General features: G+C 42.3%; 1 protein-coding gene across 7 annotated transcripts in view; it reads right to left on the bottom strand.

Annotated features, from left to right (window-relative positions):
• Window positions 1-16,075, bottom strand: part of LOC139575404 (A-kinase anchor protein 13-like) — a 122,553-nt gene that overhangs the window by 16,240 nt on the left and 90,238 nt on the right. For 6 of the 7 annotated variants that reach the window (XR_011674943.1, XM_071400333.1, XM_071400337.1 and 3 more), the window contains exon 19: window positions 10,104-10,148. The exons of the other annotated variant lie outside the window; for it this stretch is intronic. Coding sequence is in view for 5 of the 6 variants with exons in the window: in XM_071400333.1 (XP_071256434.1) it covers window positions 10,104-10,148 (45 nt within the window). In the remaining variant the exon portion in view is untranslated. The remainder of the gene's footprint in view (window positions 1-10,103; window positions 10,149-16,075) is intronic. 7 annotated transcript variants of the gene reach the window in all.

Genomic DNA, 16,075 nt, shown 5'->3' with positions numbered 1-16,075 from the left:
TGAAGGGTTGGAGGACCTGATAGAAGACAACAGAGATGGATCACACTATGAAGGGTTGGAGGACCTGATAGAAGACAACAGAGATGGATCACACTATGAAGGGTTGGAGGACCTGATAGAAGATAACAGAGATGGATCACACTATGAAGGGTTGGAGGACCTGATAGAAGACAACAGAGATGGATCACACTATGAAGGGTTGGAGGACCTGATAGAAGATAACAGAGATGGATCACACTATGAAGGGTTGGAGGACCTGATAGAAGACAACAGAGATGGATCACACTATGAAGGGTTGGAGGACCTGATAGAAGACAACAGAGATGGATCACACTATGAAGGGTTGGAGGACCTGATAGAAGACAACAGAGATGGATCACACTGTGAAGGGTTGGAGGACCTGATAGAAGACAACAGAGATGGATCACACTATGAAGGGTTGGAGGACCTGATAGAAGACAACAGAGATGGATCACACTATGAAGGGTTGGAGGACCTGATAGAAGACAACAGAGATGGATCACACTATGAAGGGTTGGAGGACCTGATAGAAGACAACAGAGATGGATCACACTATGAAGGGTTGGAGGACCTGATAGAAGATAACAGAGATGGATCACACTATGAAGGGTTGGAGGACCTGATAGAAGACAACAGAGATGGATCACACTATGAAGGGTTGGAGGACCTGATAGAAGACAACAGAGATGGATCACACTATGAAGGGTTGGAGGACCTGATAGAAGACAACAGAGATGGATCACACTATGAAGGGTTGGAGGACCTGATAGAAGACAACAGAGATGGATCACACTGTGAAGGGTTGGAGGACCTGATAGAAGACAACAGAGATGGATCACACTATGAAGGGTTGGAGGACCTGATAGAAGACAACAGAGATGGATCACACTGTGAAGGGTTGGAGGACCTGATAGAAGACAACAGAGATGGATCACACTATGAAGGGTTGGAGGACCTGATAGAAGACAACAGAGATGGATCACACTATGAAGGGTTGGAGGACCTGATAGAAGACAACAGAGATGGATCACACTATGAAGGGTTGGAGGACCTGATAGAAGACAACAGAGATGGATCACACTGTGAAGGGTTGGAGGACCTGATAGAAGACAACAGAGATGGATCACACTATGAAGGGTTGGAGGACCTGATAGAAGACAACAGAGATGGATCACACTATGAAGGGTTGGAGGACCTGATAGAAGATAACAGAGATGGATCACACTATGAAGGGTTGGAGGACCTGATAGAAGACAACAGAGATGGATCACACTATGAAGGGTTGGAGGACCTGATAGAAGATAACAGAGATGGATCACACTATGAAGGGTTGGAGGACCTGATAGAAGACAACAGAGATGGATCACACTATGAAGGGTTGGAGGACCTGATAGAAGACAACAGAGATGGATCACACTATGAAGGGTTGGAGGACCTGATAGAAGACAACAGAGATGGATCACACTATGAAGGGTTGGAGGACCTGATAGAAGACAACAGAGATGGATCACACTATGAAGGGTTGGAGGACCTGATAGAAGACAACAGAGATGGATCACACTATGAAGGGTTGGAGGACCTGATAGAAGACAACAGAGATGGATCACACTATGAAGGGTTGGAGGACCTGATAGAAGACTACAGAGATGGATCACACTATGAAGGGTTGGAGGACCTGATAGAAGACAACAGAGATGGATCACACTATGAAGGGTTGGAGGACCTGATAGAAGACAACAGAGATGGATCACACTGTGAAGGGTTGGAGGACCTGATAGAAGACAACAGAGATGGATCACACTATGAAGGGTTGGAGGACCTGATAGAAGACAACAGAGATGGATCACACTATGAAGGGTTGGAGGACCTGATAGAAGACAACAGAGATGGATCACACTATGAAGGGTTGGAGGACCTGATAGAAGACAACAGAGATGGATCACACTATGAAGGGTTGGAGGACCTGATAGAAGACAACAGAGATGGATCACACTGTGAAGGGTTGGAGGACCTGATAGAAGACAACAGAGATGGATCACACTATGAAGGGTTGGAGGACCTGATAGAAGACAACAGAGATGGATCACACTATGAAGGGTTGGAGGACCTGATAGAAGATAACAGAGATGGATCACACTATGAAGGGTTGGAGGACCTGATAGAAGACAACAGAGATGGATCACACTATGAAGGGTTGGAGGACCTGATAGAAGATAACAGAGATGGATCACACTATGAAGGGTTGGAGGACCTGATAGAAGACAACAGAGATGGATCACACTATGAAGGGTTGGAGGACCTGATAGAAGACAACAGAGATGGATCACACTATGAAGGGTTGGAGGACCTGATAGAAGACAACAGAGATGGATCACACTATGAAGGGTTGGAGGACCTGATAGAAGACAACAGAGATGGATCACACTATGAAGGGTTGGAGGACCTGATAGAAGACAACAGAGATGGATCACACTATGAAGGGTTGGAGGACCTGATAGAAGACAACAGAGATGGATCACACTATGAAGGGTTGGAGGACCTGATAGAAGACTACAGAGATGGATCACACTATGAAGGGTTGGAGGACCTGATAGAAGACAACAGAGATGGATCACACTATGAAGGGTTGGAGGACCTGATAGAAGACAACAGAGATGGATCACACTGTGAAGGGTTGGAGGACCTGATAGAAGACAACAGAGATGGATCACACTATGAAGGGTTGGAGGACCTGATAGAAGACAACAGAGATGGATCACACTATGAAGGGTTGGAGGACCTGATAGAAGACAACAGAGATGGATCACACTATGAAGGGTTGGAGGACCTGATAGAAGACAACAGAGATGGATCACACTATGAAGGGTTGGAGGACCTGATAGAAGACAACAGAGATGGATCACACTGTGAAGGGTTGGAGGACCTGATAGAAGACAACAGAGATGGATCACACTATGAAGGGTTGGAGGACCTGATAGAAGACAACAGAGATGGATCACACTATGAAGGGTTGGAGGACCTGATAGAAGACAACAGAGATGGATCACACTATGAAGGGTTGGAGGACCTGATAGAAGACAACAGAGATGGATCACACTATGAAGGGTTGGAGGACCTGATAGAAGATAACAGAGATGGATCACACTATGAAGGGTTGGAGGACCTGATAGAAGACAACAGAGATGGATCACACTATGAAGGGTTGGAGGACCTGATAGAAGACAACAGAGATGGATCACACTATGAAGGGTTGGAGGACCTGATAGAAGACAACAGAGATGGATCACACTATGAAGGGTTGGAGGACCTGATAGAAGACAACAGAGATGGATCACACTATGAAGGGTTGGAGGACCTGATAGAAGACAACAGAGATGGATCACACTATGAAGGGTTGGAGGACCTGATAGAAGATAACAGAGATGGATCACACTATGAAGGGTTGGAGGACCTGATAGAAGACAACAGAGATGGATCACACTATGAAGGGTTGGAGGACCTGATAGAAGATAACAGAGATGGATCACACTATGAAGGGTTGGAGGACCTGATAGAAGACAACAGAGATGGATCACACTATGAAGGGTTGGAGGACCTGATAGAAGACAACAGAGATGGATCACACTATGAAGGGTTGGAGGACCTGATAGAAGACAACAGAGATGGATCACACTATGAAGGGTTGGAGGACCTGATAGAAGACAACAGAGATGGATCACACTATGAAGGGTTGGAGGACCTGATAGAAGACAACAGAGATGGATCACACTATGAAGGGTTGGAGGACCTGATAGAAGACAACAGAGATGGATCACACTATGAAGGGTTGGAGGACCTGATAGAAGACTACAGAGATGGATCACACTATGAAGGGTTGGAGGACCTGATAGAAGACAACAGAGATGGATCACACTATGAAGGGTTGGAGGACCTGATAGAAGACAACAGAGATGGATCACACTGTGAAGGGTTGGAGGACCTGATAGAAGACAACAGAGATGGATCACACTATGAAGGGTTGGAGGACCTGATAGAAGACAACAGAGATGGATCACACTATGAAGGGTTGGAGGACCTGATAGAAGACAACAGAGATGGATCACACTATGAAGGGTTGGAGGACCTGATAGAAGACAACAGAGATGGATCACACTATGAAGGGTTGGAGGACCTGATAGAAGACAACAGAGATGGATCACACTATGAAGGGTTGGAGGACCTGATAGAAGACAACAGAGATGGATCACACTATGAAGGGTTGGAGGACCTGATAGAAGACAACAGAGATGGATCACACTATGAAGGGTTGGAGGACCTGATAGAAGACAACAGAGATGAGTCACACTATGAAGGGTTGGAGGACCTGATAGAAGATAACAGAGAGCATATGTGTATATAAGGGTATATTTATGTTCTGGGGTCTGGGGTGTATATTTATGTTCTGGGGTCTGGGGTGTATATTTATTCTCTGGGGTCTGGGGTGTATATTTATGTTCTGGGGTGTATATTTATGTTCTGGGGTCTGGGGTGTATATTTATGTTCTGGGTCTTGGGTGTATATTTATGTTCTGGGTCTGGGGTCTTGGGTGTATATTTATTTTCTGGGTCTGGGGTGTATATTTATGTTCTGGGGTCTGGGGTGTATATTTATGTTCTGGGGTCTGGGGTGTATATTTATGTTCTGGGTCTGGGGTGTATATTTATGTTCTGGGGTCTGGGGTGTATATTTATGTTCTGGGGTCTGGGGTGTATATTTATGTTCTGGGGTGTATATTTATGTTCTGGGTCTGGGGTGTATATTTATGTTCTGGGTCTGGGGTGTATATTTATGTTCTGGGGTCTGGGGTGTATATTTATGTTCTGGGGTCTGGGGTGTATATTTATGTTCTGGGGTCTGGGGTGTATATTTATGTTCTGGGGTGTATATTTATGTTCTGGGGTGTATATTTATGTTCTGGGTCTGGGGTGTATATTTATGTTCTGGGGTCTGGGGTGTATATTTATGTTCTGGGTCTGGGGTGTATATTTATGTTCTGGGTCTGGGGTGTATATTTATGTTCTGGGGTCTGGGTTGTATATTTATGTTCTGGGTCTGGGGTGTATATTTATGTTCTGGGGTGTATATTTATGTTCTGGGTCTGGGGTGTATATTTATGTTCTGGGGTCTGGGGTGTATATTTATGTTCTGGGTCTGGGGTGTATATTTATGTTCTGGGTCTGGGGTGTATATTTATGTTCTGGGTCTGGGGTGTATAATATGTTCTGGGGTGTATATTTATGTTCTGGGTTGTATAATATGTTCTGGGGTGTATAATATGTTCTGGGGTGTATATATATGTTCTGGGGTGTATATTTATGTTCTGGGGTGTATATATATGTTCTGGGGTGTATATTTATGTTCTGGGGTATATATTTATGTTTTGGGGTGTATATTTATGTTCTGGGGTGTATATTTATGTTCTGGGGTCTGGGGTGTAGATATATGTTCTGGGGTGTATATATATGTTCTGGGGTGTATATATATGTTCTGGGGTGTATATTTATGTTCTGGGGTCTGGGGTGTATATTTATGTTCTGGGATATATAATATGTTCTGGGGTGTATATATATGTTCTGGGGTGTATATTTATGTTCTGGGGTGTATATTTATGTTCTGGGGTGTATATATATGTTCTGGGGTATATATATATGTTCTGGGGTGTATATTTATGTTTTGGGGTGTATATATATGTTCTGGGGTGTATATTTATGTTCTGGGGTGTATATTTATGTTCTGGGGTCTGGGGTGTATATATATGTTCTGGGGTGTATATTTATGTTCTTGGGTGTATATTTATGTTCTGGGGTGTATATTTGTGTTCTGGGGTGTATATTTATGTTCTGGGGTGTATATTTATGTTCTGGGGTGTATATTTATGTTCTGGGGTGTATATATATGTTCTGGGGTGTATATATATGTTCTGGGGTGTATATAATATGTTCTGGGGTGTATATTTATGTTCTGGGGTGTATATTTATGTTCTGGGGTCTGGGGTGTATATATATGTTCTGGGGTGTATATATATGTTCTGGGGTGTATATTATATGTTATGTGGTGTATATAATTTGTTCTGGGGTGTATATAATATGTTCTGGGGTGTATATATATGTTCTGGGGTGTATATATATGTTCTGGGGTGTATATATATGTTCTGGGGTGTATATAATATGTTCTGGGTTGTATATTTATGTTCTGGGGTGTATATTTATGTTCTGGGGTCTGGGGTGTATATATATGTTCTGGGGTGTATATATATGTTCTGGGGTGTATATAATATGTTCTGGGGTGTATATTTATGTTCTGGGGTGTATATTTATGTTCTGGGGTGTATATATATGTTTTGGGGTGTATATTTATGTTCTGGGGTGTATATTTATGTTCTGGGGTCTGGGTTGTATATTTATGTTCTGGGTCTGGGGTGAATATTTATGTTCTGGGTCTGGGGTGTATATTTATGTTCTGGGGTCTGGGTTGTATATTTATGTTCTGGGTCTAGGGTGTATATTTATGTTCTGGGGTCAAGGGTGTATATTTATGTTCTGGGGTCTGGGGTGTATATTTATGTTCTGGGGTCTGGGGTGTATATTTATGTTCTGGGGTGTATATTTATGTTCTGGGTCTGGGTTGTATATTTATGTTCTGGGTCTGGGGCGTATATTTATGTTCTGGGGTGTATATTTATGTTCTGTGTCTGGGGTGTATATTTATGTTCTGGGGTGTATATTTATGTTCTGGGTCTGGGGTGTATATTTATGTTCTGGGCATGGGGTGTATATTTATGTTCTGGGTCTGGGGTGTATATTTATGTTCTGGGGTCTGGGGTGTATATTTATGTTCTGGGTCTGGGGTGTATATTTATGTTCTGGGGTCTGGGTTGTATACTTATGTTCTGGGGCGTATATTTATGTTCTGGGGTCTGGGGTGTATATTTATGTTCTGGGTCTGGGGTGTATATTTATGTTCTGGGGTGTATATTTATGTTCTGGGTCTGGGGTGTATATTTATGTTCTGGGGTCTGGGGTGTATATTTATGTTCTGGGTCTGGGGTGTATATTTATGTTCTGGGTCTGGGGTGTATATTTATGTTCTGGGTCTGGGGTGTATAATATGTTCTGGGGTGTATATTTATGTTCGGTGTTGTATAATATGTTCTGGGGTGTATAATATGTTCTGGGGTGTATATATGTGTTCTGGGGTGTATATTTATGTTCTGGGGTGTATATATATGTTCTGGGGTGTATATTTATGTTCTGGGGTGTATATTTATGTTCTGGGGTCTGGGGTGTATATATATGTTATGGGGTGTATATTTATGTTCTTCGGTGTATATTTAGGTTCTGGGGTGTATATTTGTGTTCTCGGGTGTATATTTATGTTCTGGGGTGTATATATATGTTCTGGGGTGTATATATATGTTCTGGGGTGTATATAATATGTTATGTGGTGTATATAATATGTTCTGGGGTGTATATAATATGTTCTGGGGTGTATATATATGTTCTGGGGTGTATATATATGTTCTGGGTGTATATATATGTTCTGGGGTGCATATAATATGTTCTGGGGTGTATATTTATGTTCTGGGGTGTATATTTATGTTCTGGGGTGTATATTTATGTTCTGGGGTCTGGGGTGTATATATATGTTCTGGGGTGTATATATATGTTCTGGGGTGTATATTATATGTTATGTGGTGTATATAATATGTTCTTGGGTGTATATAATATGTTCTGGGGTGTATATATATGTTCTGGGGTGTATATATATGTTCTGGGGTGTATATATATGTTCTGGGGTTTATATAATATGTTCTGGGGTGTATATTTATGTTCTGGGGTGTATATTTATGTTCTGGGGTCTGGGGTGTATATATATGTTCTGGGGTGTATATATATGTTCTGGGGTGTATATAATATGTTCTGGGGTGTATATTTATGTTCTGGGGTGTATATTTATGTTCTGGGGTGTATATTTATGTTCTGGGGTCTGGGGTGTATATATATGTTCTGGGGTGTATATATATGTTCTGGGGTGTATATTATATGTTATGTGGTGTATATAATATGTTCTGGGGTGTATATAATATGTTCTGGGGTGTATATATATGTTCTGGGGTGTATATATATGTTCTGGGGTGTATATATATGTTCTGGGGTTTATATAATATGTTCTGGGGTGTATATTTATGTTCTGCGGTGTATATTTATGTTCTGGGGTCTGGGGTGTATATATATGTTCTGGGGTGTATATATATGTTCTGGGGTGTATATAATATGTTCTGGGGTGTATATTTATGTTCTGGGGTGTATATTTATGTTCTGGGGTGTATATATATGTTCTGGGGTGTATATTTATGTTCTGGGGTGTATATTTATGTTCTGGGGTCTGGGTTGTATATTTATGTTCTGGGTCTGGGGTGTATATTTATGTTCTGGGTCTGGGGTGTATATTTATGTTCTGGGGTCTGGGTTGTATATTTATGTTCTGGGTCTGCGGTGTATATTTATGTTCTGGGGACTGGGGTGTATATTTATGTTCTGGGTCTGGGGTGTATATTTATGTTCTGGGTGTATATTTATGTTCTGGGTCTGGGGTGTATATTTATGTTCTGGGGTCTGGGTTGTATATTTATGTTCTGGGTCTGGGGTGTATATTTATGTTCTGGGGTCTGGGTGTATATTTATGTTCTGGGATGTATAATATGTTCTGGGGTGTATATATATGTTCTGGGGAGTATATTTATGTTCTGGGGTGTATATTTATGTTCTAGGGTGTATATATATGTTCTGGGGTGTATATATATGTTCTGAGGTGTATATTTATGTTCTTGGGTGTATATATATGTTCTGGGGTGTACATTTATGTTCTGGGGTGTATATGTATGTTCTGGGGTCTGGGGTGTATATATATGTTCTGGGGTGTATATTTATGTTCTTCGGTGTATATTTATGTTCTGGGGTGTATATTTGTGTTCTGGCGTGTATATTTATGTTCTGGGGTGTATATTTATGTTCTGGGGTGTATATTTATGTTCTGGGGTGTATATATATGTTCTGGGGTGTATATATATGTTCTGGGGTGTATATAATATGTTCTGGGGTGTATATTTATGTTCTGGGGTGTATATTTATGTTCTGGGGTCTGGGGTGTATATATATGTTCTGGGGTGTATATATATATGTTCTGGGGTGTATATTATATGTTATGTGGTGTATATAATATGTTCTGGGGTGTATATAATATGTTCTGGGGTGTATATATATGTTCTGGGGTGTATATAATATGTTCTGGGGTGTATATTTATGTTCTGGGGTGTATATTTATGTTCTGGGGTCTGGGGTGTATATATATGTTCTGGGGTGTATATATATATGTTCTGGGGTGTATATTATATGTTATGTGGTGTATATAATATGTTCTGGGGTGTATATAATATGTTCTGGGGTGTATATATATGTTCTGGGGTGTATATATATGTTCTGGGGTGTATATAATATGTTCTGGTGTGTATATTTATGTTCTGGGGTGTATATTTATGTTCTGGGGTCTGGGGTGTATATATATGTTCTGGGGTGTATATATATGTTCTGGGGTGTATATAATATGTTCTGGGGTGTATATTTATGTTCTGGGGTGTATATTTATGTTCTGGGGTGTATATTTATGTTCTGGGGTGTATATTTATGTTCTGGGGTGTATATTTATGTTCTGGGGTGTATATTTATGTTCTGGGGTGTATATAATATGTTCTGGGGTGTATATTTATGTTCTGGGGTGTATATTTATGTTCTGGGGTGTATATATATGTTCTGGGGTGTATATAATATGTTCTGGGGTGTATATTTATGTTCTGTGGTGCATATTTATGTTCTGGGTCTGGGGTGTATATTATATGTTCTGGGGTGTATATTTATGTTCTGGGGTGTATATTTATGTTCTGGGTGTATATTTATGTTCTGGGGTGTATATAATATGTTCTGGGGTGTATATTATATGTTCTGGGGTGTATATATATGGTAGTCTGGTCAGATATATCTCTTACCTCAGTGTTCCTCTTCAGTAACAGCGTTGTGGTAGCATTCTCCCCCTGATAACACAAAGATCCTTACTGAACACAGACGAGGAGTGTGTGTGTGTGTGTGTGTGTGTGTGTGTGTGTGTGTGTGTGTGTGTGTGTGTGTGTGTGTGTGTGTGTGTGTGTGTGTGTGTGTGTGTGTGTGTGTGTGTGTGTGTGTGTGTGTGTGTGTGTGTGTGTGTGTGTGTGTGTGTGTGTGTGTGTGTGTGTGTGTGTGTGTGTGTGTGTATTGGAGCTATCCCCATCTGCTGGGAAGACACCACAGTAGTCATTATATACGGGCCATTATTACACAACTAACGTCCTGTGTTATTTAGGGTTCTGTATTAGATAAGGGCAGGGCAGGACGAGTCCCTCGGCTAATTCATGGCAGAGACAGATTAATGCATCCTAATGACTCTGTTCAAGTACAATAGTTTGATGATGTAATGAGTTCTATGAACAGAACTGTAACGACACAACCACTTCCTGGTCAGCCACATGGCCTCAGAGCCTCAACCACACGCACATCTTTTTAGATGGTATACTGTCAGATATAGCTGGTATACAGATATAACTTGGTGTATTGAGGACCACCAGCTGGTATACAGATATAGCTTGGTGTATTGAGGACCACCAGCTGGTATACAGATATAACTTGGTGTATTGAGGACCACCAGCTGGTATACAGATATAGCTTGGTGTATTGAGGACCACCAGCTGGTATACAGATATAGCTTGGTGTATTGTGGACCACCAGCTGGTATACAGATATAGCTTGGTGTATTGAGGACCACCAGCTGGTATACAGATATAGCTTGGTGTATTGAGGACCACCAGCTGGTATACAGATATAGCTTGTTGTATTGAGGACCACCAGCTGGTATATAGATATAGCTTGGTGTATTGAGGACCACCAGCTGGTATACAGATATAGCTTGGTGTATTGAGGACCACCAGCTGGTATACAGATATAGCTTGGTGTATTGAGAACCACCAGCTGGTATACAGATATAGCTTGGTGTATTGAGGACCACCAGCTGGTATACAGATATAGCTTGGTGTATTGAGGACCACCAGCTGGTATACAGATATAGCTTGGTGTATTGAGGACCACCAGCTGGTATACAGATATAGCTTGGTGTATTGAGGACCACCAGCTGGTATACAGATATAGCTTGGTGTATTGAGGACCACCAGCTGGTATACAGATATAGCTTGGTGTATTGAGGACCACCAGCTGGTATACAGATATAGCTTGGTGTATTGAGGACCACCAGCTGGTATACAGATATAGCTTGGTGTATTGTTGACCACCAGCTGGTATACAGATATAGCTTGGTGTATTGAGAACCACCAGCTGGTATACAGATATAGCTTGGTGTATTGAGGACCACCAGCTGGTATACAGATATAGCTTGGTGTATTGTGGACCACCAGCTGGTATACAGATATAGCTTGGTGTATTGAGGACCACCAGCTGGTATACAGATATAGCTTGGTGTATTGAGGACCACCAGCTGGTATACAGATATAGCTTGGTGTATTGAGGACCACCAGCTGGTATACAGATATAGCTTGGTGTATTGAGGACCACCAGCTGGTATACAGATATAGCTTGGTGTATTGTGGACCACCAGCTGGTATACAGATATAGCTTGGTGTATTGAGGACCACCAGCTGGTATACAGATATAGCTTGGTGTATTGTGGACCACCAGCTGGTATACGGATATAGCTTGGTGTATTGAGGACCACCAGCTGGTATACAGATATAGCTTGGTGTATTGAGGACCACCAGCTGGTATATAGATATAGCTTGGTGTATTGAGGACCACCAGCTGGTATACAGATATAGCTTGGTGTATTGAGGACCACCAGCTGGTATACAGATATAGCTTGGTGTATTGAGGACCACCAGCTGGTATATAGATATAGCTTGGTGTATTGAGGACCACCAGCTGGTATACAGATATAGCTTGGTGTATTGAGGACCACCAGCTGGTATACAGATATAGCTTGGTGTATTGAGGACCACCAGCTGGTATACAGATATAGCTTGGTGTATTGAGGACCACCAGCTGGTATACAGATATAGCTTGGTGTATTGTGGACCACCAGCTGGTATACAGATATAGCTTGGTGTATTGTGGACCACCAGCTGGTATACAGATATAGCTTGGTGTATTGAGAACCACCAGCTGGTATACAGATATAGCTTGGTGTATTGAGGACCACCAGCTGGTATATAGATATAGCTTGGTGTATTGAGAACCACCAGCTGGTATTCAGATATAGCTTGGTGTATTGAGGACCACCAGCTGGTATACAGATATAGCTTGGTGTATTGTGGACCACCAGCTGGTATACAGATATAGCTTGGTGTATTGAGGACCACCAGCTGGTATACAGATATAGCTTGGTGTATTGAGGACCACCAGCTGGTATACAGATATAGCTTGGTGTATTGTAGACCACCAGCTGGTATACAGATATATCTTGGTGTATTGTGGACCACCAGCTGGTATACAGATATAGCTTGGTGTATTGAGGACCACCAGCTGGTATACAGATATAGCTTGGTGTATTGAGGACCACCAGCTGGTATACAGATATAGCTTGGTGTATTGAGGACCACCAGCTGGTATACAGATATAGCTTGGTGTATTGAGGACCACCAGCTGGTATACAGATATAGCTTGGTGTATTGAGGACCACCAGCTGGTATACAGATATAGCTTGGTGTATTGAGGACCACCAGCTGGTATACAGATATAGCTTGGTGTATTGTGGACCACCAGCTGGTATACAGATATAGCTTGGTGTATTGAGGACCACCAGCTGGTATACAGATATAGCTTGGTGTATTGTGGACCACCAGCTGGTATACAGATATAGCTTGGTGTATTGAGGACCACCAGCTGGTATACAGATATAGCTTGGTGTATTGTAGACCACCAGCTGGTATATAGATATAGCTTGGTGTATTGAGGACCACCAGCTGGTATACAGATATAGCTTGGTGTATTGAGGACCACCAGCTGGTATACAGATATAACTTGGTGTATTGAGGACCACCAGCTGGTATACAGATATAGATTGGTGTATTGAGGACCACCAGCTGGTATACAGATATAGCTTGGTGTATTGAGGACCACCAGCTGGTATATAGATATAGCTTGGTGTATTGAGGACCACCAGCTGGTATATAGATATAGCTTGGTGTATTGAGGACCACCAGCTGGTATATAGATATAGCTTGGTGTATTGAGGACCACCAGCTGGTATATAGATATAGCTTGGTGTATTGAGGACCACCAGCTGGTATTCAGATATAGCTTGGTGTATTGTAGACCACCAGCTGGTATACAGATATAGCTTGGTGTATTGTAGACCACCAGCTGGTATACAGATATAGCTTGGTGTATTGAGGACCACCAGCTGGTATACAGATATAGCTTGGTGTATTGAGGACCACCAGCTGGTATACAGATATAGCTTGGTGTATTGAGGACCACCAGCTGGTATACAGATATAGCTTGGTGTATTGAGGACCACCAGCTGGTATATAGATATAGCTTGGTGTATTGAGGACCACCAGCTGGTATACAGATATAGCTTGGTGTATTGAGGACAACCAGCTGGTATACAGATATAGCTTGGTGTATTGAGGACCACCAGCTGGTATATAGATATAGCTTGGTGTATTGAGGACCACCAGCTGGTATTCAGATATAGCTTGGTGTATTGAGGACCACCAGCTGGTATATAGATATAGCTTGGTGTATTGAGGACCACCAGCTGGTATATAGATATAGCTTGGTGTATTGAGGACCACCAGCTGGTATTCAGATATAGCTTGGTGTATTGAGGACCACCAGCTGGTATACAGATATAGCTTGGTGTATTGAGGACCACCAGCTGGTATACAGATATAGCTTGGTGTATTGTGGACCACCAGCTGGTATACAGATATAGCTTGGTGTATTGAGGACCACCAGCTGGTATACAGATATAGTTTGGTGTATTGAGGACCACCAGCTGGTATACAGATATAGTTTGGTGTATTGTGGACCACCAGCTGGTATACAGATATAGTTTGGTGTATTGAGGACCACCAGCTGGTATACAGATATAGCTTGGTGTATTGTGGACCACCAGCTGGTATACAGATATAGCTTGGTGTATTGAGGACCACCAGCTGGTATACAGATATAGCTTGGTGTATTGAGGACCACCAGCTGGTATACAGATATAGCTTGGTGTATTGAGGACCACCAGCTGGTATACAGATATAGCTTGGTGTATTGAGGACCACCAGCTGGTATACAGATATAGCTTGGTGTATTGTGGACCACCAGCTGGTATACAGATATAGCTTGGTGTATTGAGGACCACCAGCTGGTATACAGATATAGCTTGGTGTATTGAGGACCACCAGCTGGTATACAGATATAGCTTGGTGTATTGAGGACCACCAGCTGGTATACAGATATAGCTTGGTGTATTGAGGACAACCAGCTGGTATACAGATATAGCTTGGTGTATTGAGGACCACCAGCTGGTATACGGATATAGCTTGGTGTATTGAGGACCACCAGCTGGTATACAGATATAGCTTGGTGTATTGAGGACCACCAGCTGGTATACAGATATAGCTTGGTGTATTGAGGACCACCAGCTGGTATACAGATATAGCTTGGTGTATTGAGGACCACCAGCTGGTATACGGATATAGCTTGGTGTATTGAGGACCACCAGCTGGTATACAGATATAGCTTGGTGTATTGAGGACCACCAGCTGGTATACAGATATAGCTTGGTGTATTGAGGACCACCAGCTGGTATACAGATATAGCTTGGTGTATTGAGGACCACCAGCTGGTATACAGATATAGCTTGGTGTATTGTTGACCACCAGCTGGTATACAGATATAGCTTGGTGTATTGTGGACCACCAGCTGGTATACAGATATAGCTTGGTGTATTGAGGACCACCAGCTGGTATACAGATATAGCTTGGTGTATTGAGGACCACCAGCTGGTATACAGATATAGCTTGGTGTATTGTGGACCACCAGCTGGTATACAGATATAGCTTGGTGTATTGAGGACCACCAGCTGGTATACAGATATAGCTTGGTGTATTGAGGACCACCAGCTGGTATACAGATATAGCTTGGTGTATTGAGGACCACCAGCTGGTATACAGATATAGCTTGGTGTATTGAGGACCACCAGCTGGTATACAGATATAGCTTGGTGTATTGAGGACCACCAGCTGGTATACAGATATAGCTTGGTGTATTGTGGACCACCAGCTGGTATACAGATATAGCTTGGTGTATTGAGGACCACCAGCTGGTATACAGATATAGCTTGGTGTATTGTGGACCACCAGCTGGTATACGGATATAGCTTGGTGTATTGAGGACCACCAGCTGGTATACAGATATAGCTTGGTGTATTGAGGACCACCACCTGGTATATAGATATAGCTTGGTGTATTGAGGACCACCAGCTGGTATACAGATATAGCTTGGTGTATTGAGGACCACCAGCTGGTATACAGATATAGCTTGGTGTATTGAGGACCACCAGCTGGTATATAGATATAGCTTGGTGTATTGAGGACCACCAGCTGGTATACATATATAGCTTGGTGTATTGAGGACCACCAGCTGGTATACAGATATAGCTTGGTGTATTGAGGACCACCAGCTGGTATACAGATATAGCTTGGTGTATTGAGGACCACCAGCTGGTATACAGATATAGCTTGGTGTATTGTGGACCACCAGCTGGTATACAGATATAGCTTGGTGTATTGTGGACCACCAGCTGGTATACAGATATAGCTTGGTGTATTGAGGACCACCAGCTGGTATACAGATATAGCTTGGTGTATTGAGAACCACCAGCTGGTATACAGATATAGCTTGGTGTATTGAGGACCACCAG

The sequence above is a fragment of the Salvelinus alpinus genome, chromosome 5, assembly GCF_045679555.1.
Source record: "Salvelinus alpinus chromosome 5, SLU_Salpinus.1, whole genome shotgun sequence".
Lineage (NCBI taxonomy): Eukaryota > Metazoa > Chordata > Actinopteri > Salmoniformes > Salmonidae > Salvelinus > Salvelinus alpinus.
The sequence above is the reverse complement of the archived record's forward strand: the minus strand, read 5'-3'. Positions and strand labels throughout refer to the sequence as shown.